The 22,988-nt window shown below is 49.7% G+C and overlaps 1 protein-coding gene across 1 annotated transcript in view; it reads left to right on the top strand.

Annotated features, from left to right (window-relative positions):
* The window catches only part of LOC121555106 (protein FAM124A), a 32,747-nt gene extending 12,731 nt beyond the window's left edge, over window positions 1–20,016 (top strand). Inside the window, exons 4-5 of the mRNA XM_045212020.1 lie at window positions 17,906–18,690; window positions 19,906–20,016. Coding sequence (XP_045067955.1) covers window positions 17,906–18,690; window positions 19,906–20,016 — 896 coding nt within the window. The remainder of the gene's footprint in view (window positions 1–17,905; window positions 18,691–19,905) is intronic.
* The last annotated feature ends 2,972 nt before the right edge of the window (window positions 20,017–22,988 follow it).

The raw sequence follows: 22,988 nt of genomic DNA, 5'->3' as shown, positions 1-22,988 counted from the left end.
GGGCCAACGCGGTGTGGAACGAAGGAGGAGCCGCGTTGGAGGACTACAGGGAGTTCGCTCGCCTCTTTCGGGCAGTATTCGACCACCCGCCCGAGGGTCGAGAGGCGTGTGAGCGACTGGTCCACCTGAGGCAGGGGACTAGGACTGCGCAGGAATTCGCGTTGGAGTTCCGGACGCTGGTAGCGGGGTCCGGGTGGAATGAGCGGGCCCTGATCGGAGGACGTCCGACGGGAGCTAGCCTGCCGGGACACCATGTTGTCCTTCGATAAACTGGTGGACATGGCCATTCGGTTGGACAACCTGCTGGCAGCCAGAGGACGTCCTGGTAGGGGTCTGCCCGTTTCGATGGAGCTGGGTGGAGCCGCCGGCCGAGAGAGCGGAGGAGGACAGCGACAGTGCCACTGAAGGGACAAGGGACAATCCACCACACGTCGTAGTCAACGTTCTTTTGGGCCTGGAGGCGGCACACTGTGTAACACACTGTCCTCTACTCTGTAACACACTGACTGTCCTCTACTGTGTAACACACTGACTGTCCTCTACTCTGTAACACACTGACTGTCCTCTACTCTGTAACACACTGACTGTCCTCTACTCTGTAACACACTGACTGTCCTCTACTCTGTAACACACTGACTGTCCTCTACTCTGTAACACACTGACTGTCCTCTACTCTGTAACACACTGACTGTCCTCTACTCTGTAATACACTGACTGTCCTCTACTCTGTAACACACTGACTGTCCTCTACTCTGTAACACACTGACTGTCCTCTACTCTGTAACACACTGACTGTCCTCTACTCTGTAACACACTGACTGTCCTCTACTCTGTAACACACTGACTGTCATCTACTGTGTAACACACTGACTGTCCTCTACTCTGTAACACACTGACTGTCCTCTACTCTGTAACACACTGACTGTCCTCTACTCTGTAACACACTGACTGTCCTCTACTCTGTAACACACTGACTGTCCTCTACTCTGTAACACACTGACTGTCATCTACTCTGTAACACACTGACTGTCCTCTACTCTGTAACACACTGACTGTCCTCTACTCTGTAACACACTGACTGTCCTCTACTCTGTAACACACTGACTGTCATCTACTCTGTAACACACTGACTGTCCTCTACTCTGTAACACACTGACTGTCCTCTACTCTGTAACACACTGACTGTCCTCTACTCTGTAACACACTGACTGTCCTCTACTCTGTAACACACTGACTGTCCTCTACTCTGTAACACACTGACTGTCCTCTACTCTGTAACACACTGACTGTCCTCTACTCTGTAACACACTGACTGTCCTCTACTCTGTAACACACTGACTGTCCTCTACTCTGTAACACACTGACTGTCCTCTACTCTGTAACACACTGACTGTCCTCTACTCTGTAACACACTGACTGTCATCTACTCTGTAATACACTGACTGTCCTCTACTCTGTAACACACTGACTGTCATCTACTCTGTAATACACTGACTGTCCTCTACTCTGTAATACACTGACTGTCCTCTACTCTGTAACACACTGACTGTCCTCTACTCTGTAACACACTGACTGTCCTCTACTCTGTAACACACTGACTGTCCTCTACTCTGTAACACACTGACTGTCCTCTACTCTGTAACACACTGACTGTCCTCTACTCTGTAACACACTGACTGTCATCTACTCTGTAACACACTGACTGTCCTCTACTCTGTAACACACTGACTGTCCTCTACTCTGTAACACACTGACTGTCCTCTACTCTGTAACACACTGACTGTCATCTACTCTGTAACACACTGACTGTCCTCTACTCTGTCAACACACTGACTGTCCTCTACTCTGTAACACACTGACTGTCCTCTACTCTGTAACACACTGACTGTCCTCTACTCTGTAACACACTGACTGTCCTCTACTCTGTAACACACTGACTGTCCTCTACTCTGTAACACACTGACTGTCCCACATAGAAGTGAACATAAACACACACAGACACACATGCTGACTACACCGGCCACGTAAGTGTTGATTGTGTCCATCCACACCAGACGATCATGACACAGGTTAAAATATCCAAACTATATTGATTTTGGGGACAGGTCGAAACACACATGAAACATTGATGGACATTTAGCCAGCTAGCTGTTGCTAGCTAGTTTGTCCTGGGAGATGAACATTGGGTTGTCAGTGGTCCTCTTTTCAGCTGGTTCCTTGTAGAATTTTGACCCGTAGTCATGAACAATTGTGTGTTTCTCTACTCCAAAGATGAATCCACAGATAAAAAGGGAAACCTAGTTATTTTTTAGTTATCTTTAATTCATCTCTCCTCATTTGTCTTTTAAGCGTCCCACGTGGGTTTGTATCTTCCTGATGTCCAATAAGGTGCGTCTCAAATAGAACCAAGTTATAATTTAGCGCTTGGCTACACAGACACTCGTTCACGCGGGCGAGCGGTGTGGGTGAAATGATTGTATAACATGTACTGTGTGCGTACATTTATTTTTGCTCGCGCACGCAACGTAGACGAGGTTGAGGTTTGCATGTAATGGCCATGGGACCAGCTGCTCCAGACACTCAATCACATGACCTTTCTCCAATGCCATTGGTCACGGCATCTCCACTGAGCCTAGCCGACCTTTGACCCTGTCCCCAGTGCGTGTGTGAGCGTGCGTGACCGGAGGCCTTTCAGCATAATAGATGCCTTCGGACCTCAGGGGGCTCAGTGATAAACAGCACAGAGGTCAGAGGTCAATCTGAAACAATACACAGATGCCCACCACAGACTCTCCCGCAGACACACACACAAACACGCAGACACACACACACACAGACAGATCGACAGGCAGACACACACACAAACACGCAGACACACACACACACAGACAGATCGACAGGCAGACACACACACAAACACGCAGACACACACACACACACAGACAGATCGACAGGCAGACACACACACAAACACGCAGACACACACACACACACACACACAGTAACTATACACAGGCCTATAAATTCCACAGACACAATAGCACGTGTAAATGAATGTCATCAAAATAGCATGTGTAAAGGAATGTCATCATGCAGACAAACTGAAATCACAAAACTTTCTTACAGAATGAGGCCTCTTAAAGCATTGGATTAGATGTTTCACTCAAACCAGGGAGATGCTGACATCAAGGATTGATAGTCATCTAACAAAGGAATAGCAGGAGTCAGGGAGAGGGTCTTCTTTCAAGGGCCAGCCTGTCACTAACAGATGGTGTCTGTCTATGGCTGCATTTACACAGACAGCCCAATTCTCATCTTTTGCCACTAATAGTTATTTTGACCAATCAGATCAGATCTTTTGCCAATCGGGCAAAATATCAGAATTGGGCTGCCTGTGTAAACGCAAAGAATCTACTGCAGGGGTGCAAACCACCATTTCTAGAAGGCTGGCAGCATCCTTCCTGGTTTTCATTGATCCGTGACACATAATTGATCATTTAATGCCATTAATGATTGGCCAGATATTTCCTCCACTTGGACATGGTTACCTAAGTATAGCTCAGTCTGTTTCTGAAACCAGGATACTGCAGCCCTCAGGGACTGGTACAGATCTAGAACCAGGATACTGCAGCCCTCAGGGACTGATGCAGATCTAGAACCAGTATACTGCAGCCCTCAGGGACTGGTACAGATCTAGAACCAGGATACTGCAGCCCTCAGGGACTGGTGCAGATTTAGAACCAGGATACTGCAGCCCTCAGGGACTGGTGCAGATTTAGAACCAGGATACTGCAGCCCCCAGGGACTGGTGCAGATCTAGAACCAGGATACTGCAGCCCTCAGGGACTGGTGCAGATCTAGAACCAGTATACTGCAGCCCTCAGGGACTGGTACAGATCTAGAACCAGGATACTGCAGCCCTCAGGGACTGGGTGCAGATTTAGAACCAGGATACTGCAGCCCTCAGGGACTGGTACAGATCTAGAACCAGGATACTGCAGCCCTCAGGGACTGGTGCAGATCTAGAACCAGGATACTGCAGCCCTCAGGGACTGGTACAGATCTAGAACCAGGATACTGCAGCCCTCAGGGACTGGACTGGTGCAGATCTAGAACCAGGATACTGCAGCCCTCAGGGACTGGTGCAGATTTAGAACCAGGATACTGCAGCCCTCAGGGACTGGTGCAGATTTAGAACCAGGATACTGCAGCCCCCAGGGACTGGTGCAGATCTAGAACCAGTATACTGCAGCCCTCAGGGACTGGTACAGATCTAGAACCAGGATACTGCAGCCCTCAGGGACTGGTGCAGATTTAGAACCAGGATACTGCAGCCCTCAGGGACTGGTACAGATCTAGAACCAGGATACTGCAGCCCTCAGGGACTGGTGCAGATCTAGAACCAGGATACTGCAGCCCTCAGGGACTGGTACAGATCTAGAACCAGGATACTGCAGCCCTCAGGGACTGGACTGGTGCAGATCTAGAACCAGGATACTGCAGCCCTCTGGGACTGGTACAGATCTAGAACCAGGATACTGCAGCCCTCAGGGACTGGTACAGATCTAGAACCAGGATACTGCAGCCCTCAGGGACTGGTACAGATCTGCAGGGGTGCAAACCACCATTTCTAGAAGGCTGGCAGCATCCTTCCTGGTTTTCATTGATCCCTGACACATAATTGATCATTTAATGCCATTAATGATTGGCCAGATATTTCCTCCACTTGGACATGGTTACCTAAGTATAGCTCAGTCTGTTTCTGAAACCAGGATACTGCAGCCCTCAGGGACTGGTACAGATCTAGAACCAGGATACTGCAGCCCTCAGGGACTGGTGCAGATCTAGAACCAGTATACTGCAGCCCTCAGGGACTGGTACAGATCTAGAACCAGGATACTGCAGCCCTCAGGGACTGGTGCAGATTTAGAACCAGGATACTGCAGCCCTCAGGGACTGGTGCAGATTTAGAACCAGGATACTGCAGCCCCCAGGGACTGGTGCAGATCTAGAACCAGGATACTGCAGCCCTCAGGGACTGGTGCAGATCTAGAACCAGTATACTGCAGCCCTCAGGGACTGGTACAGATCTAGAACCAGGATACTGCAGCCCTCAGGGACTGGTGCAGATTTAGAACCAGGATACTGCAGCCCTCAGGGACTGGTACAGATCTAGAACCAGGATACTGCAGCCCTCAGGGACTGGTGCAGATCTAGAACCAGGATACTGCAGCCCTCAGGGACTGGTACAGATCTAGAACCAGGATACTGCAGCCCTCAGGGACTGGACTGGTGCAGATCTAGAACCAGGATACTGCAGCCCTCAGGGACTGGTGCAGATTTAGAACCAGGATACTGCAGCCCTCAGGGACTGGTGCAGATTTAGAACCAGGATACTGCAGCCCCCAGGGACTGGTGCAGATCTAGAACCAGTATACTGCAGCCCTCAGGGACTGGTACAGATCTAGAACCAGGATACTGCAGCCCTCAGGGACTGGTGCAGATTTAGAACCAGGATACTGCAGCCCTCAGGGACTGGTACAGATCTAGAACCAGGATACTGCAGCCCTCAGGGACTGGTGCAGATCTAGAACCAGGATACTGCAGCCCTCAGGGACTGGTACAGATCTAGAACCAGGATACTGCAGCCCTCAGGGACTGGACTGGTGCAGATCTAGAACCAGGATACTGCAGCCCTCTGGGACTGGTACAGATCTAGAACCAGGATACTGCAGCCCTCAGGGACTGGTACAGATCTAGAACCAGGATACTGCAGCCCTCAGGGACTGGTACAGATCTAGAACCAGGATACTGCAGCCCTCAGGGACTGGTACAGATCTAGAACCAGGATACTGCAGCCCTCAGGGACTGGTACAGATCTAGAACCAGGATACTTCAGCCCTCAGGGACTGGTGCAGATTTAGAACCAGGAAACTGCAGCCCTCAGGGACTGGTGCAGATCTAGAACCAGGATACTGCAGCCCTCAGGGACTGGTACAGATCTAGAACCAGGATACTGCAGCCCTCAGGGACTGGTGCAGATTTAGAACCAGGATACTGCAGCCCTCAGGGACTGGTACAGATCTAGAACCAGGATACTGCAGCCCTCAGGGACTGGACTGGTGCAGATTTAAAACCAGGTTACTGCAGCCCCCAGGGACTGGACTGGTGCAGATTTAGAACCAGGATACTGCAGCCCTCAGGGACTGGTGCAGATCTAGAACCAGGATACTGCAGCCCTCAGGGACTGGTGCAGATCTAGAACCAGGATACTGCAGCCCTCAGGGACTGGTGCAGATCTAGAACCAGGATACTGCTGCCCTCAGGGACTGGACTGGTGCAGATTTAGAACCAGGATACTGCAGCCCTCAGGGACTGGTGCAGATTTAGAACCAGTATACTGCAGCCCTCAGGGACTGGTGCAGATTTAGAACCAGGATACTGCAGCCCTCAGGGACTGGTACAGATCTAGAACCAGGATACTGCAGCCCTCAGGGACTGGTACAGATCTAGAACCAGGATACTGCAGCCCTCAGGGACTGGTACAGATCTAGAACCAGGATACTGCATCCCTCAGGGACTGGTGCAGATTTAGAACCAGTATACTGCAGCCCCCAGGGACTGGTGCAGATTTAGAACCAGTATACTGCAGCCCTCAGGGACTGGACTGGTGCAGATTTAGAACCAGTATACTGCAGCCCTCAGGGACTGGTACAGATCTAGAACCAGGATACTGCAGCCCTCAGGGACTGGTACAGATCTAGAACCAGGATACTGCAGCCCTCAGGGACTGGTACAGATCTAGAACCAGGATACTGCAGCCCTCAGGGACTGGTACAGATCTAGAACCAGGATACTGCAGCCCTCAGAGACTGGACTGGTGCAGATTTAGAACCAGGATACTGCAGCCCTCAGGGACTTGTGCAGATCTAGAACCAGGTTACTGTTTGAGAAACGACTAATGTTTTCCACTACAGGTTTATCAACCCAAATCACTGATTTCTCTGTCCTGACATCACACATATTAGCGGTTCATGCGTTGTGTTGTTATATGTGGAGATTTATAGGTTGAGTGGAAGCCCAGTGTTAGATTTACAACTCCCGAGGCAGGACACACTCACTCAGGGTGTAAGGTTTACACACACACACACACACACACACACACACACACACACACACACACACACACACACCCCACACACACACACACACACACACAAGCAGACAGACTTGCTATGGGGAGAGAGACTGAGAAAGAGAGATCTGGAGCTCCTTGGGAATGAACATGAAAGGAAATACAGTTGGAATAAGGACAGGTCTACAGTTGGAATAAGGACAGGTCTACAGTTGGAATAAGGACAGGTCTACAGTTGGAATAAGGACAGGTCTACAGTTGGAATAAGGACAGGTCTACAGTTGGAATAAGGACAGGTCTACAGTTGGAATAAGGACAGGTCTACAGTTGGAATAAGGACAGGTCTACAGTTGTAATAAGGACAGATCTACAGTTGTAATAAGGACAGGTCTACAGTTGGAATAAGGACAGGTCTACAGTTGGAATAAGGACAGGTCTACAGTTGGAATAAGGACAGGTCTACAGTTGGAATAAGGACAGGTCTACAGTTGTAATAAGGACAGGTCTACAGTTGTAATAAGGACAGGTCTACAGTTGGAATAAGGACAGGTCTACAGTTGTAATAAGGACAGGTCTACAGTTGGAATAAGGACAGGTCTACAGTTGGAATAAGGACAGGTCTACAGTTGTAATAAGGACAGGTCTACAGTTGTAATAAGGACAGGTCTACAGTTGGAATAAGGACAGGTCTACAGTTGGAATAAGGACAGGTCTACAGTTGGAATAAGGACAGGTCTACAGTTGTATACAACTCAGTAACTGAATTACTTATAAAGTAGCTCTGTACATAGCATAAGATGCCATAACTTCATGTCAATAGTTAACCTACCATTAATGCTGCCCACACACCTGTATACTGCCTGTCTTGTCCCAAATTAAATGATATGTTAGAAGTGCATGGGGTCCAACAGGAAATGGAATGTTCCACTAATTGGGTAGTTAAGGGGGGGCATTGATTTCCTTCACTCCTTTGATGAAAGATACTCCCCCTTGACCTTGGACCAGTCTGGATCTCTCTGCTAACAGAGCAGTAATGATCATGGTTTAGCCTCAGGCTGACTTGGGATCAGTGATGTCGGGACACTGTCGTGATTGACACATGTGCCTTTTAAAAATGTTGGCAGAAAGGGAATCATTGGATACACAAAACCATGTGTGATGATGTCAGAACAGCTTCTGTCAGCAATGTCATGTTGAATTCCACCTGATGGAACCAAGACCACCCATAACAGTCAACCCGCCCGACACACACACACTCAACTCCCAATGCATCAAATATAATCTCCTTAGATTGGAAGGGACATGTGAACCCCAGACTATGCCATGAGGCACTTTGCATTAAGAGTTACCAAATGTGTGATCTCAAAAGAGGCTTGGAGCACAAGGTCGTGGTCCCTACTGAATGTGCTGCCATCGACTGTTTCTTAATGGGTTAATTGAAGCGGTACTGTTGCCGTCACTCTTAACAGTTAAGACTACGAGAAGACAGAGCTATTCATCGATCTTTACTACTGTTTCTACGGTGTGCATGAGAGAGAGAGAGAGAGAGAGCGAGAGAGAGAGAATGGGATAGAGATTGACCCTACAGGGACACCATGGCACTTTCATCTCTCAGCCTGGCCTTCACCTGTTTATCCCTCATAATCCTGGTGTCCTCATCCAAGTTGAACTGTTAAAGAGCAGCTCTAGTAGCCTGATGCTTTAGCCCTGCATGTGTTTAGTGTGTAAGGGTTCTACCCTTCAAATACCGAATCCGTAGCAGGTTCCCTCACCATGCAGTTATTCTTAAAGGTCCTGAACAGCCATTCTGATTCCCATGTAAAATAGCCTTTTGAGCAACTAAAACATCACCCATAATATGTTTTCCTGATAAAAAATTCTCTAAATTTGAGAGAAATGTATTTTTCTCTCATGTCAAATTAAGCGGGGAGCTAGTACGCTGAGTGGGCGGGGAGCTAGTACGCTGAGTGGGCGGGGAGCTGGTAGACTGAGTGGGCGGGGAGCTAGAAGACTGCGTGGGCGGGGAGCTAGTAGACTGAGTGGGCGGGGAGCTAGTAGACTGAGTGGGCGGGGAGCTAGTAGACTGAGTGGGCGGGGAGCTAGTAAACTGAGTGGGCGGGGAGCTAGTAGACTGAGTGGGCGGGGAGCTAGTAGACTGAGTGGGCGGGGAAGCCTGGCATAGAGAACAGAATGAGCAGCAAACATCACAACCAAACTATCAAAGCTCTTTAACAGACAACAACATCACGGAAAAAACAAACCCTCAATCACAGAGGGTTGCATAGAGCAGGAGTTCCTGTGCCCCACAGTTTGGGAACCACTGATATAGAGTGATATCATGTAGAATTCGTCAAGGTAATACTATACACTGATACACGTACTTCAATGACTGTAGTTGTGGAATGGCCAAACTAAGCATAGCGGTTCTTTAAAAACACATATGTCAAGCAATATAGACACAGTAAGGGTCCTGTGTGGCTTGGTTGGTAGAGCATGGCGCTTGTAACGCTAGGGTTGTGGGTTCGATTCCCATCTGGGACCAGTATGAAAAATGTACGCACTCACTACTGTAAGTGAGATTATCTCAAGTAACTTTGCTGACATCCAATACTGTCATACACCACATCATGGTTTCACAAATGATTTGTTTTTACCAAGTGTTTGGTTATTGTAACAGCATCAATATTGACAAAATGTTGGCTGTGCAATTTAGTTAGCTAGCCCAAATGGAATTGTCAGCAGTGTTTATCAAGCTAGCTAGCTAGTTCCTCTTGCACAATTTCAGTTGAAACTTTACAGGGTGGGCTCTGCATACTTTTCATTAAATATACAGTATACAGGTAACTGCCAAAATAATGTAAACACTTCAGTAAAAGAGGGATACAAAGTATATTGAATGCAGGTGCTTTCACACAGGTGTGGTTCCTGAGTTAATTAAGCAATTAACATCCCATCATGCTTAGGGGACATGTATAAAAATGCTGGGCAGGCCATTATTTTGGCTACCATGACTATAGGATGACAATGCCCCCATCCACAGGGCACAAGTGGTCACTGAATGGTTTGATGAGAATGAAAACGATGTAAACCATATGCCATGGACGTCTCAGTCACCAGATCTCAACACAATTGAACACTGATGGGAGATTCTGGAGCGGCGCCTGAGACAATGTTTTCCACCAGCTTTGTCCTTTATTTTGGCATTAGCTGTAATATTGACTGTCAGACAATGTTCGTATATCATGACAATCAATGATGTCAAGAAGTTTGTATGAATCTCCTGTTGGCATGTCTCTTCATGTAATAACACTGACAACTCGCGTCAGAGTTTTGGGCAACCCCTTCTCGTTTGTTCCATGCTGGCTGAAGACCTAGCCCAACCAGTAACTAGCTAACACCAGACAGATGAAGACCTAGCTAGCCAGTAACTAGCTAACACGAGACAGATGAAGAACTAGCTAGCCAGTAACTAGCTAACACCAGACAGATGAAGACCTAGCTAGCCAGTAAACCAGCTAACACCAGACAGATGAAGACCCTAGCTAGCCAGTAACTAGCTAACACCAGACAGCTGGAGACCTAGCTAGCCAGTAACTACCAACACCAGACAGATGAAGACCTAGCTAGCCAGTAACTAGCTAACACGAGACAGATGAAGAACTAGCTAGCCAGTAACTAGCTAACACCAGACAGATGAAGACCTAGCTAGCCAGTAACTAGCTAACACCAGACAGATGAAGACCTAGCTAGCCAGTAACTAGCTAACACCAGACAGCTGGAGACCTAGCTAGCCAGTAACTAGCTAACTACCAGACAGATGAATACCTAGCTAACCAGTAACTAGCTAACACCAGACAGATGAATACCTAGCTAGCCAGTAACTAGCCAACACCAGACATATGAAGACCTAGCTAGCCAGTAACCAGCCAACACCAGACAGCTGAAGACCTGGCCTAGCCAGTAACTAGCTAACACCAGACAGATGAAGACCTAGCTAGCCAGTAACTAGCTTAACACCAGACAGATGAAGACCTAGCGCCAGTAACTAGCTAACACCAGACAGATGAAGACCTAGATGCCAGTAACTAGCTAACACCAGACAGATGAAGAACTAGCTAGCCAGTAACTAGCTAACACGAGACAGATGAAAGCAGAAACCTATAACTATCTTTGCCTTAGATGAATAGGAGAAACCTCTAATTATATTTGCTGACATGCTGCAGTCAAATGTTGGCACCAGTAGACTAGCTACCCAGCTATTTAACCATGCCGCCTGTTGAAACCTTCTGCCATGTTGGTTACAAGGCGGTACTTATTTCAATTAGTTAAGAGAATAAGGACGACATTTGGTGTAGTAAATGTGGCTTTTGTGATGTCACAACAACAGAAAACGTAATAATCCCGCCTCCATCCTGCCTGCTGAATCCAAGTGTTTGACATGGGGGAAGGAAACCAGTAACTTTATGATCAAACTTTATCAATGTAGGGAAGCAACAGTCAACGGTTCCTAATTTTATCTGGTTTCATCCAAATATTTTAAATCCAATTTCATGAAAAACATGATTTGGACTGTTCAGGACCTATTTAAACCAAACCCTTGGATTTAGTTTACAGCACCAGTTATCATCAGTTAATAGTGACGTATCAATGTTGGAACTCGGGTAGAAAATACAAAAAGAAACAGGCTAGAAGGGGGTATAGAGAGAAAACAGGCTAGAAGCGGTGCCCCCATCTTGACTTTTCTCCCTCAGTTGTTTTACCTTCTATCCGTCCAGGGCAGCTGGCTGGGCCAGATCTCCCATGATGCACCACACACACACAATACACACACACACACACACACACACACGCACGCACACGCACACACACATAGGACTCTAATTTTAGATGACAGTACCAATCACAGTCATCTGTGTAAAGCCAAACGTTATTGTTTTGGGGGCGGGGCAGTGTGTAGGTTAGTGAGAAAGTGGTGTTTGTATGTGTGTGCGTACACGTGTTTGTGACTGTGTGACTGTGTGTGAGTGTGACTGTGTGACTGTCTGTGACTGTGTGTGAGTGTGAGTCTCTGTTCAGGGACAGTATGTTTATGAGTTCCAGTCAGATCATAACCACATTGATAGAGCTACAGACGGCAGGTAGCCTGACGGTTTGGTTAGTTGGTTGTTGGGTCAGTAACCGAAAAAGGAAAATATGTCGATGTGCCCTTGAGCAAGGCACCTAATTGCTCCCTGTATGTGGCTCCTGGATAAGATAGTCTGCTAAAATGTTGCAACAGTGTTGTGAGCTGTGAGAGCACGATTAAAAGAGCCCAGTGCCACACTAGTGACTAGAGAGCTTTTATTAACACCCAGCTCTTGTCTCCAACAGGACAGGAGCAGCTCTCCCCTCCTTGGCTTAGTAAACTGGAATTAATTAGTCTTAAAAGCTAGAGAGAGAGAGAGAGAGAGAGAGAGAAAGAGAGAGAGAGAGACAGAGAGAGAGAGAGAGGGGCAGAAAAACACTGAGGCTAATAAGAGCAGCTGAGAGAGAGAGAGAGAGAGAGAGAGAGAGAGAGAGAGAGAGAGAGAGAGAGAGAGAGAGAGAGAGAGAGAGAGAGAGAGAGAGAGAGAGAGAGAGAGAGAGAGAGAGAGAGAGAGAGAGAGAGAGAGAGAGAGAGAGAGAGAGAGAGAGAGAGAGAGGGCAGAGGTTAAAACACTGAGGCTAATAAGAGCAGCTGAGAGAGAGAGAGAGAGAGAGAGAGAGAGAGAGAGAGAGAGGGGTTACAGACTGAGGCTAATCAAAGCAGGCAAATGATGAACTGTGTGTTCCTCCCTATATGTGTCTCTGTGCTCTATCCAGCCTGGTGTGTCTCAGTGCTCTATCCAGCCTGGTGTCTCTGTGCTCTATCCAGCCTGGTGTGTCTGTGCTCTATCCAGCCTGGTGTGTCTCAGTGCTCTATCCAGCCTGGTGTCTCTGTGCTCTATCCAGCCTGGTGTGTCTGTGCTCTATCCAGCCTGGTGTGTCTCAGTGCTCTATCCAGCCTGGTGTGTCTGTGCTCTATCCAGCCTGGTGTGTCTCTGTGCTCTATCCAGCCTGGTGTGTCTCAGTGCTCTATCCAGCCTGGTGTGTCTCAGTGCTCTATCCAGCCTGGTGTCTCTGTGCTCTATCCAGCCTGGTGTCTCTGTGCTCTATCCAGCCTGGTGTCTCTGTGCTCTATCCAGCCTGGTGTCTCTGTGCTCTATCCAGCCTGGTGTGTCTCAGTGCTCTATCCAGCCTGGTGTGTCTGTGCTCTATCCAGCCTGGTGTGTCTCAGTGCTCTATCCAGCCTGGTGTGTCTGCCATTGACAGGCGCCATCTTACAGAGATCTGCTAGTGGACACTGCCATTTACAGGAGCCATCTTACAGTATTGTTGTCTGTGAAAGGCCATGGATCGGCAGTACCTTGTAATGTAATCTGAATGTTGCTGGATGCTGTGTGTTTGTCATCCAAGCAGGACCTGTACTTTCTGAGAGGGATAGACTCAGGAGGGACAGATACTGGGTGGCACTGGCAATGCCCAAACACCTGCATGGGCCAACTTACACACACACCCTCTCTCTCTTTCCGACATCCGTACGCACATACGTATGCACTCACGCACACACACACACACACACACACACACACACACACACACACTCTTCTCTCTGGTTTGGTGTGATAAGGGGAGGGAAAATGCTGTGAGCCGGTTCCCTCGGCCCCGGGTGCCCTTAACCTTACCGGACAAATGAACTGGGACGAGCCCCCCGAGGCAAAGAGAGAGATGGAGGGAGAGGGAGAGATGGAGGGAGAGGTGAGAGAGGAAAAGAGTGTGTGAGAGAGAGAAGCTAAACATTACCATCCTTTGGCGGATATGTGCCCCTGTCTTTTATAACATTGTCTGAGCATTGAGGGAACCTTTTGAAACATTGCAGGAACGTTAAACAAAATTGAGGGAACTGGCAGATTTACCATTAGGCAGAAGAGGCAATTGTCTCAGGCTTGTCAGTTTAAGCTAGAGATATCTAGAGATAGCTAGAGGTATCAATTTGTTTTGCGTGAGCTGCGTCTCAATCCACCGCATCCGCCGATGTCGGCCTTCCGCATGTTTGGCAGACCAGGAGACGTCTCTGACCTGTTCACTGGACGTGCTACCTTGTCCCGGACCTGCTGTTTTCGACCCTCTCTCCCTCTCTACCACACCTGCTGTCTCGACCTCTGAATGCACGGCTATGAAAAGCCAACTGACATTTACTCCTGAGGTGTTGACGTGTTGCACCCTCTACAACAACTGTGATTATTATGTGACCCTGCTGGTCATCTATGAACGTTTGAACATCTTTGAAGAACGATCTGGCCTTATACAATACACATTTCTTTAGTTAAAAGACAGTTGCTGCTGATAATACTGCTGTCGTCGTGGAGACAGAGAACATGTACGTGTAGCCCATGTATCTGATGCAGTCTGGCCAAAAATATTATGGCATGTCAGACTGCATTTGGCCAGACATCATCAAATACATAGGCTAGATACACAGCCTGTCACGCCCTGGCTCTGGGGACTCTTAAATGTTGAGCCAGGGTGTGGATTTTCTATGTTTAGTTTTCTATGTTTTTTGTTCTAGATCGTTTAGTTCTATGTTGGCCAGGGTGGTTCCCAATCAGAGGCAGCTGTAGCTCGTTGTCTCTGATTGGGGACCATACTTAGGCAGCCTGTTGGCACCAGTTAGTTGGTGGGATCTTGATCCGTAAAGGTTTGGTGTGTGTAACCTCAGGACTTCACGTATCGTTTCGTTTTGTTGTTTTGTTCGTGTGTTGTGGACTAAATAAAATGTACGCTTATCACGCTGCGCCTTGGTTCCACGAGTCATCAGTCAACGTTCGTGACAGAAGATCCCACCTAAAGAGGACCAAGCAGCGTGTCCAGGAACAGACAGCCTGGACTTGGGAGGAGATCCTGGACGGGAAGGGATCCTGGACTTGGGCAGAGATTCAGGCCAGAATGGATCGCCGTCCTTGGGAGGAGACTGTGGAGGCGCGCTACAGAGAGGAGCAGCGGCATCGCAGAGGGTACCGGCCGAGGAGGAAGCCTGATAGACAGCCCCAATAAAATTTGGGGGGGCGGCTAAAAGGGTGGTTGGCGGAGCCTAGAGGTAGAGCAGAGCCAACTCCCCGTACTCAGGCTAGGAAGCGTGAGACTGGGCAGGCTCCGTGTTATGCGGAGCCACGTACTGTGCCACGAGTGTTCCGGCACAGTCCTGTACGTCCGGTGCTAGCACCACGCACGTGTCGTGCTAAGATGGGCATGCAGCCAGGACGGGGTGTGCCGGCTCAACGCTCACGGCCTCCAGTATGCCTCCTCGGTCCCGTATGTCCTGCGCCAGTGCCACGTGCTGTAGCGCCAGTACGAGTGCACAGCCCTGTACGTCCTGTGCTGATGCCTCACACATATTGTGTGGAAATAGGCATTCAGCCAGGACGGGTTGTGTCAGCTCTCCGCTCCAGACCTCCAGTCCGCCTCCACAGTCCGGCCCGGCCCGTTCCGGCTCCCCACACCAAGCCAGTGGTGCGTGTTCCCAGTCCAGCCCGGCCTGTTCCTTCTCCCGCACCAAGCCAGTGGTGCGTGTTCCCAGTCCAGCCCGGCCTGTTCCTGTCCCTCGCACCAAGCCAGTGGTGCGCGTCGCCAGCCCGGTCCGGCCTGTTCCTGTCCCCTCGCACCAAGCCAGTGGTGCGCGGCCGCCAGCCCGGTCCGGCCTGTTCCTGTCCCTCGCACCAAGCCAGTGGTGCGCCGCCAGCCCGGTCCGGCCTGTTCCTGTCCTCGCACCAAGCCAGTGGTGCGCGTCGCCAGCCCGGTCCGGCCTGTTCCTGTCCCTCGCACCAGTCCGGAGCCGGTAAGGTCTGGTCCACCGTCGTCGGGTCCAGCTCCAGTCAGCGGGACCAGACCAGGGGCGCAACGGGGAGGTGGAGAAAAGGTGGTGGTCACGCCCGGCCGGATCCGCCTCCGAGGCAGAATGCCCACCCGGCCCCTACCCTCTTGTGTTTGTGTGGCGCGGCCGCAGTCTGCGCCTTTGGGGGGGGGGTACTGTCACGCCCTGGCTCTGGGGACTCTTAAATGTTGAGCCAGGGTGTGGATTTTTCTATGTTTAGTTTTCTATGTTTTTTGTTCTAGATCGTTTAGTTCTATGTTGGCCAGGGTGGTTCCCAATCAGAGGCAGCTGTAGCTCGTTGTCTCTGATTGGGGACCATACTTAGGCAGCCTGTTGGCACCAGTTAGTTGGTGGGATCTTGATCCGTAAAGGTTTGGTGTGTGTAACCTCAGGACTTCACGTATCGTTTCGTTTTGTTGTTTTGTTCGTGTGTTGTGTACTAAATAAAATGTACGTTATCACGCTGCGCCTTGGTTCCACGAGTCATCAGTCAACGTTCGTGACACAGCCTCATGTATTTGTATCATGTGTTCCACAGTGTTCCATGTTGACTCCAATGCTTCCCACAGTTGTGTCAAATTGGCTGGATGTCCTTTAGGTGGTGAGACATTCTTGATACATACAGGAAACTGTTGAGAGTGGGAAAAACCCAGCAGCTTTGCAGTTCTTGACACACTCAAACCGGTGCGCCTGGCACTTACGACCATACCCCGTTCTAAGGCCCATTAACCCTCTGAATGGCACACATACACAATCCCATGTCTCAATTGTCTCAAGTCTTAAAAATCCTTGTTTAACCTGTCTCCTCCCCTTCATCTACACTGATTGAAGTGGATTTAACAATTGACATCAATAAGGGATCACAGCTTTCACCTGGATTCACCTGGTCAGTCTATGTCATGGAAAGAGCAGGTGTTCCTAATGTTTTGTTCACTCAGTGTACAGTAAGACAGAGGGGCGCCGTTTCACTCGTTAGGATGTTTCTCCGGTGAGATAGTTTCGGCCACTTGCGAATTGATGGAAAGTTGGCGGGTGCACAGTGCACTAATCGGATGCTGGAATTATTTTGGATGAACGTGCGAAGGTAACCTAGTTTTTATGTGATTTATTTGACATTCAGATGAAAACATCATGACTGGTTGTGTTCATGGCACATTAAAAGATAATACCTTTTTACAGTTAAATTACGTCTCTATAAAACCCACATGGGGGCGTTCAGACTGGCCTCTGCCTGGGGCCTCCAAATCACTAAGTCCGCCCCTTCCTGTGGGGGTTTAAGTTCTGTCTTAGTTGGTCTTGGTCAGGGGGTCAGGAAGGGGGCACACCTTGTTTGAGTTTCCTGCCGGGCTCTGGAGCATTCCTCTCTCTGTGTGTGTGTGTGTGTGTGTGTATGTGTATGTGTATGTGTATGTGTATGTGTGTGTGTGTGTGTGTGTGTGTGTGTGTGTGTGTGTGTGTGTGTGTGTGTGTGTGTGTGTGTGTGTGTGTGTGTGTGTGTGTGTGTGTGTGTGTGTGTGTGTGTGTGTGTCTGGGCCTCACTAACGACCTGCTAATGAAACTAATGAGACAACAGAACCCTGCTCTGCATGGGCCTATTAGAGAGAGAGGGAGGGAAAGAGAGAGAGAGAGAGGGGGGAGGGAGAGAGGGGCGAGAGAGAGGGGTGAAAGAATTAGTAGTTTGGTAAATAAATGTTTTCAGATTCACAATATCATATCATATCATTTCTAATGGCTTCTTCTTCTTGTTCTCTACTCCGCTCCCCTCCCCTCCTCCTCCTCCTCCTCCTCCTCCTCCTCCTCCTCCTCCTCCTCCTCCTCTTCTCTCTGTCTCTGTGTTGGAGGTGAGTTATCCATGGTGGAGCTGCAGGATCCTTTCCTGGTCAGTGTCCACCTCATTACTGACCCGGGGCAGGCCAAGGCCCTGCAGCATGCTGCCGACACCGTCCTGGCCTGGGTCCACCCTGAACTGCAGCTCTTCCGCGTCTCCGAGAGAGCCGCCTGGCAACAGAAGCCCAAACGCCAATCATGTCCTGCTTCGGCATCTTTTTCAGCCAATCACGGCCCTCCGCAGTGCCAGCCGGCGCTGGCCGTCATCCTCTTCCTGCAGGAGCAGTACGGGGGCGAGGAGCAGATCGTGACGTTACACCGTGCTCTCCAGCGACCCCCCTGGCGCTTCCACCATACCGAGAGGGTCAACAACGGCCGCAGGATGCTCCCGCTGACTCCCTGCAGCCAAGACTTCTTCACCCTGGCCCCGGGGACTCCTCTGTGGGCGGTACGCCAGGTTCACTACGGTAAAGAGATTGTACGCTTCACCGTCTACTGCCGTTACGAGAGCTTCTGGGACATGGTGCGGCTGTACCGGCTGATCCTTCAGAGGAGGCTGGCCCAGAAGAAAGAAGACTTTTGTTTTTTCGTGGTGTACTCCAACCCAGATACGGAGATCCAGCTGTCGTTCAAGCGGTTGCCGAGGGGCCAGAGTCCCGCCCCAACGGAGTCGGCGGTGATGGAGGTGAGGGTGAGGGACGTTGGGGCGTTGGTACCCCTCCTGCCGCGCCCCTGTACCCCCATCAGCGAGGTACGCTGGCAGACTGAGGACTACGACGGGAACAAGATACTGCTGCAGGTGAGATGCTGCTGTGTGTGTGTGTGTGTCGCTGTGTGTGTGTGTCGCTGTGTGTGTGTGTCGCTGTGTGTGTGTGTCGCTGTGTGTGTGTGTGTTTGTGTGTGTGTGTGTGTGTGTTGTACACTTTTGTGTTGCCTAGGCCATAGATTAACAACATGCTGCACAGTATATCCCAGCAGCAGTCAAACTAAGAACAATCCTTAAATGATGATGACAGGCAGACCTATCCACAGACATGAGCTCTGGAAGTCACTGTTGGTAAAGTGCATTGTTGCTAAGCAACAGCTGAAGTGAAAGGTGTGTGTGTGTGTGTGTTTGCGTGTGTGTTGGATGTTCCAGTCTTCCTTCAGACACGTAGGTTGGATGACACCACAACCACAGCCTCTCTTACTGGAGATGAAGTTTTCGCCGTGTGTAGTCATCAGGGAAACACACAGAGGGAGAGAGAGAGGGAGGGAGAGAGAGAGGGAGGGAGAGAGAGAGGGAGGGAGAGAGAGAGGGAGGGAGAGAGAGAGGGAAAGAGAGAGAGAGAGAGAGCAAGAGAGAGAGAGAGAGAGGAGAGAGAAAGACTGCAGCCAAAAATAACAGTTGCACTCAGCAGACAAAGGAGCATTGTGCCCCTCCTCCACCCTCCACTCCTCATCCCTCCACCCTCCATCCCTCCATCCCTCCATCCCTCCATCCCTCCATCCCTCCATCCCTCCAATCTCCATCCCTCCACCCTCCATCCCTCCATCCCTCCACCCCTCCACCCCTCCATCACTCCATCCCTCCACCCTCCATCCCTCCACCCTCCATCCCTCCATCCCTCCACCCCTCCATCCCTCCACCCCTCCATCCCTCCATCCCTCCATCCATCCACCCTCCATCCCTCCATCCTCCATCCCTCCATCCCTCCATCCCTCCACCCTCCATCCATCCACCCTCCATCCCTCCATCCCTCCACCCCTCCACCCCTCCATCCCTCCACCCTCCATCCCTCCATCCCTCCACCCTCCATCCCTCCATCCTCCATCCATCCACCCTCCATCCCTCCATCCCTCCACCCCCTCCATCCCTCCACCCCCTCCATCCCTCCATCCCTCCACCCCTCCATCCCTCCATCCCTCCACCCTCCATCCCTCCATCATTTCACACACACACACACATAGACACACACACACATACACACATAGACACATACACACATAACATTGAGGAGTTTGCCACAACCAGAAGTCATGGATTACTATCAACATCTGCATTGAGCTAGAGGCTAGAGCTGCCAAGGTCAAAGAGCGGGACACTAATTCGGACACTTATAAGAAATCCCGCTACGACCTCTGACGAGCCATCAATCAGTCAAAAAGTCAATACAAGACTAAGATCCAATCCTACTACGCCGGCTTTGACGCTCGTCGGATGTGGCAGGGCTTGCAAACTATCATGAATTACAAAGGGAAACCCAGCCGCGAGCTGCCCAGTGAAGCAAACCTACCAGATGAGCTAAATTAATTATATGCTCACTTAAAGGCAAGCAAAACTGAACCATGCATGAGGGCACCAGCTGTTCCGGACGAGTGTGTGATCTCGCTCTCCGTAGCCGATGTGAGTAAGACGTTTAAACAGGTTAACATTCACAAGGATTAGACGGATTACAAGGACGCATACTCAGAGCATACACTGACCAGCTAGCAAGTGTCTTCACTGACATTTTCAACCTCTTCCTGACTCAGTCTGTAATACCAACATGTTTCAAGCATACCACCAAAGTCCCTGTGTCCAAGAACGCCAAGGTAACCTGTCTAAATGACTACCGACCTTTAGCACTCACATCATAGCACTCACATCATGGCTCACATCAACGCCATCATCCCAGATACCCTGGACCCACTCCAATTCAAATACAGCCCCAACAGATCCACAGATGACGCGATTTCTATTGTACTCCACACTGCCCTCTCCCACCTGGACAAGAGGAACACCTACGTGAGAATGCTGTTCATTGACTATAGCTCAGCGTTCAACACCATAGTGCCCTGCAAGCTCATCACTAAGCTAAGGACCCTGGTACTGAACACCTCCCTCTGCAACTGGATCCTGGACTTCCTGACGGGCCGCCCCCAGGTGGTGAGGGTAGGCAACAACACATCTGCCACGCTGACCCTCAACACTGGGGCCCCACGGGGGTGCGTGCTTAGTCCCATCCTGTACTCCACAACATCATGAATTATTATTTTAAATTTATTTTACCCCCTATTTCTCCCCAATTTCGTGATATCCAATTGGTAGTTACGATCTTGTCTCATTGCTGCAACTCCACAATGGGGAGAGAGGTGAAGGTCGAGTCATGCGTCCTCCAAAACATGACCCAACAAGCCGCACTGCTTCTTAACACACTGCTCGCTTAACCCGGAAGCCAGGCGCAACAATGTGTCAGAGGAAACACCGTACAACTGATGACCGAAGTCAGCTTGCAGGCGCCCGGCCCGCCACAAGGAGTCGCTAGAGCGCAATGAGCCAAGGAAATCCGCCCGGCCAAACCCTCTCCTAACCCAGACGACGCTGGGTCAATTGTGCGCTGCCCCATGGGGCTCCCGGTCACGGCCGGCTGTGATACCGCCTGGGATTGAAACAAAGGCTGTAGTTCCTTAGACCGCTGCGCCACTCGGGAGGCCTCACCATCATTAAGATTGCTGACGACACAACGGTGGTAGGCCTGATCACCAATGACAATGAGACAGCCTATAGGGAGGAGGTTAGTGACCTGGCAGTGTGGTGCCAGGACAACAACCTCTCCCTCAACGTCTGCAAGACAAAGGAGCTGATCGTGGACTATAGAAAACCGAGCACGCCCCCATTCACATCAACGGGCCTGTAGTGGAGCGGCTCGAGAGATTCAAGTTCCTCTGTGTCCACATCACTAAGGGATTATCATGGTCCACACACACCAACACAGTCATGAAGAAGGCACAACAATGTCTCTTCCCCCTCGGAAGGCTGAAAAGATTTAGCATGGGCCCTCAGATAAGTTCTACAGCTGCACCATTGAGAGCATCTTGACTGGCTGCATCACCTGTTTGTATGGCACCTGCTTGGCATCCGACCACAATGCTCTACAGAGGGTAGTGCGTACGGCCCAGTACATCACTGGGGCTGCACTCCCTGCCATCCAGGACCTCTATACCAGTCGGTGTCAGAGGAAGGCCCCTAAAAATTGTCAAAGACTCCAGCCACCCAAGTCATAGACTGTTCTCTCTGATACCGCACGGCAGGCGGTACCGATGCACCATGTCTGGAACCAACAGGACCCTGAACAGCTTCTACCCCCAAACCATAGATAAATAGTTAGTCCGTGTAGCTATTGGTTAACTATTTAACTATCTACATTGACCCTTTTTGCACTAACTCTTTTGACTCATCACATACGCTGCGGCTACATTTTATTATCTATTCTGTTGCCTAGTCACTTTATCTATACAGTGGGGAAAAAAAGTATTTAGTCAGCCACCAATTCTGCATGTTCTCCCACTTAAAAAGATGAGAGAGACCTGTAATTTTCATCATAGGTACACGTCAACTATGACAGACAAAATTAGAAAAAAAAATCCAGAAAATCACATTGTAGGATTTTTAATGAATTTATTGGCATATGATGGTGGAAAATAAGTATTTGGTCAATAACAAAAGTTTCTCAATACTTTGTTATATACCCTTTGTTGGCAATGACACAGGTCAAACGTTTTCTGTAAGTCTTCACAAGGTTTTCACACACTGTTGCTGGTATTTTGGCCCATTCCTCCATGCAGATCTCCTCTAGAGCAGTGATGTTTTGGGGCTGTCGCTGGGCAACACAGACTTTCAACTCCCCTCCAAAGATTTTCTATGGGGTTGAGATCTGGAGACTGGCTAGGCCACTCCAGGACCTTGAAATGCTTCTTACGAAGCCACTCCTTCGTTGCCCGGGCGGTGTGTTTGGGATCATTGTCATGCTGAAAGACCCAGCCACGTTTCATCTTCAATGCCCTTGCTGATGGAAGGAGGGTTTCACTCAAAATCTCACGATACATGGCCCCATTCATTCTTTCCTTTACACGGATCAGTCGTCCTGGTCCCTTTGCAGAAAAACAGCCCCAAAGCATGATGTTTCCAACCCCATGCTTCACAGTAGGTATGGTGTTCTTTGGATGCAACTCAGCATTCTTTGTCCTCCAAACATGACGAGTTGAGTTTTTACCAAAAAGTTATATTTTGGTTTCATCTGACCATATGACATTCTCCCAATCCTCTTCTGGATCATCCAAATGCACTTCAGACGG

This window comes from Coregonus clupeaformis, chromosome 40 (assembly GCF_020615455.1).
Source record: "Coregonus clupeaformis isolate EN_2021a chromosome 40, ASM2061545v1, whole genome shotgun sequence".
NCBI lineage: Eukaryota > Metazoa > Chordata > Actinopteri > Salmoniformes > Salmonidae > Coregonus > Coregonus clupeaformis.
The sequence above is the reverse complement of the archived record's forward strand: the minus strand, read 5'-3'. Positions and strand labels throughout refer to the sequence as shown.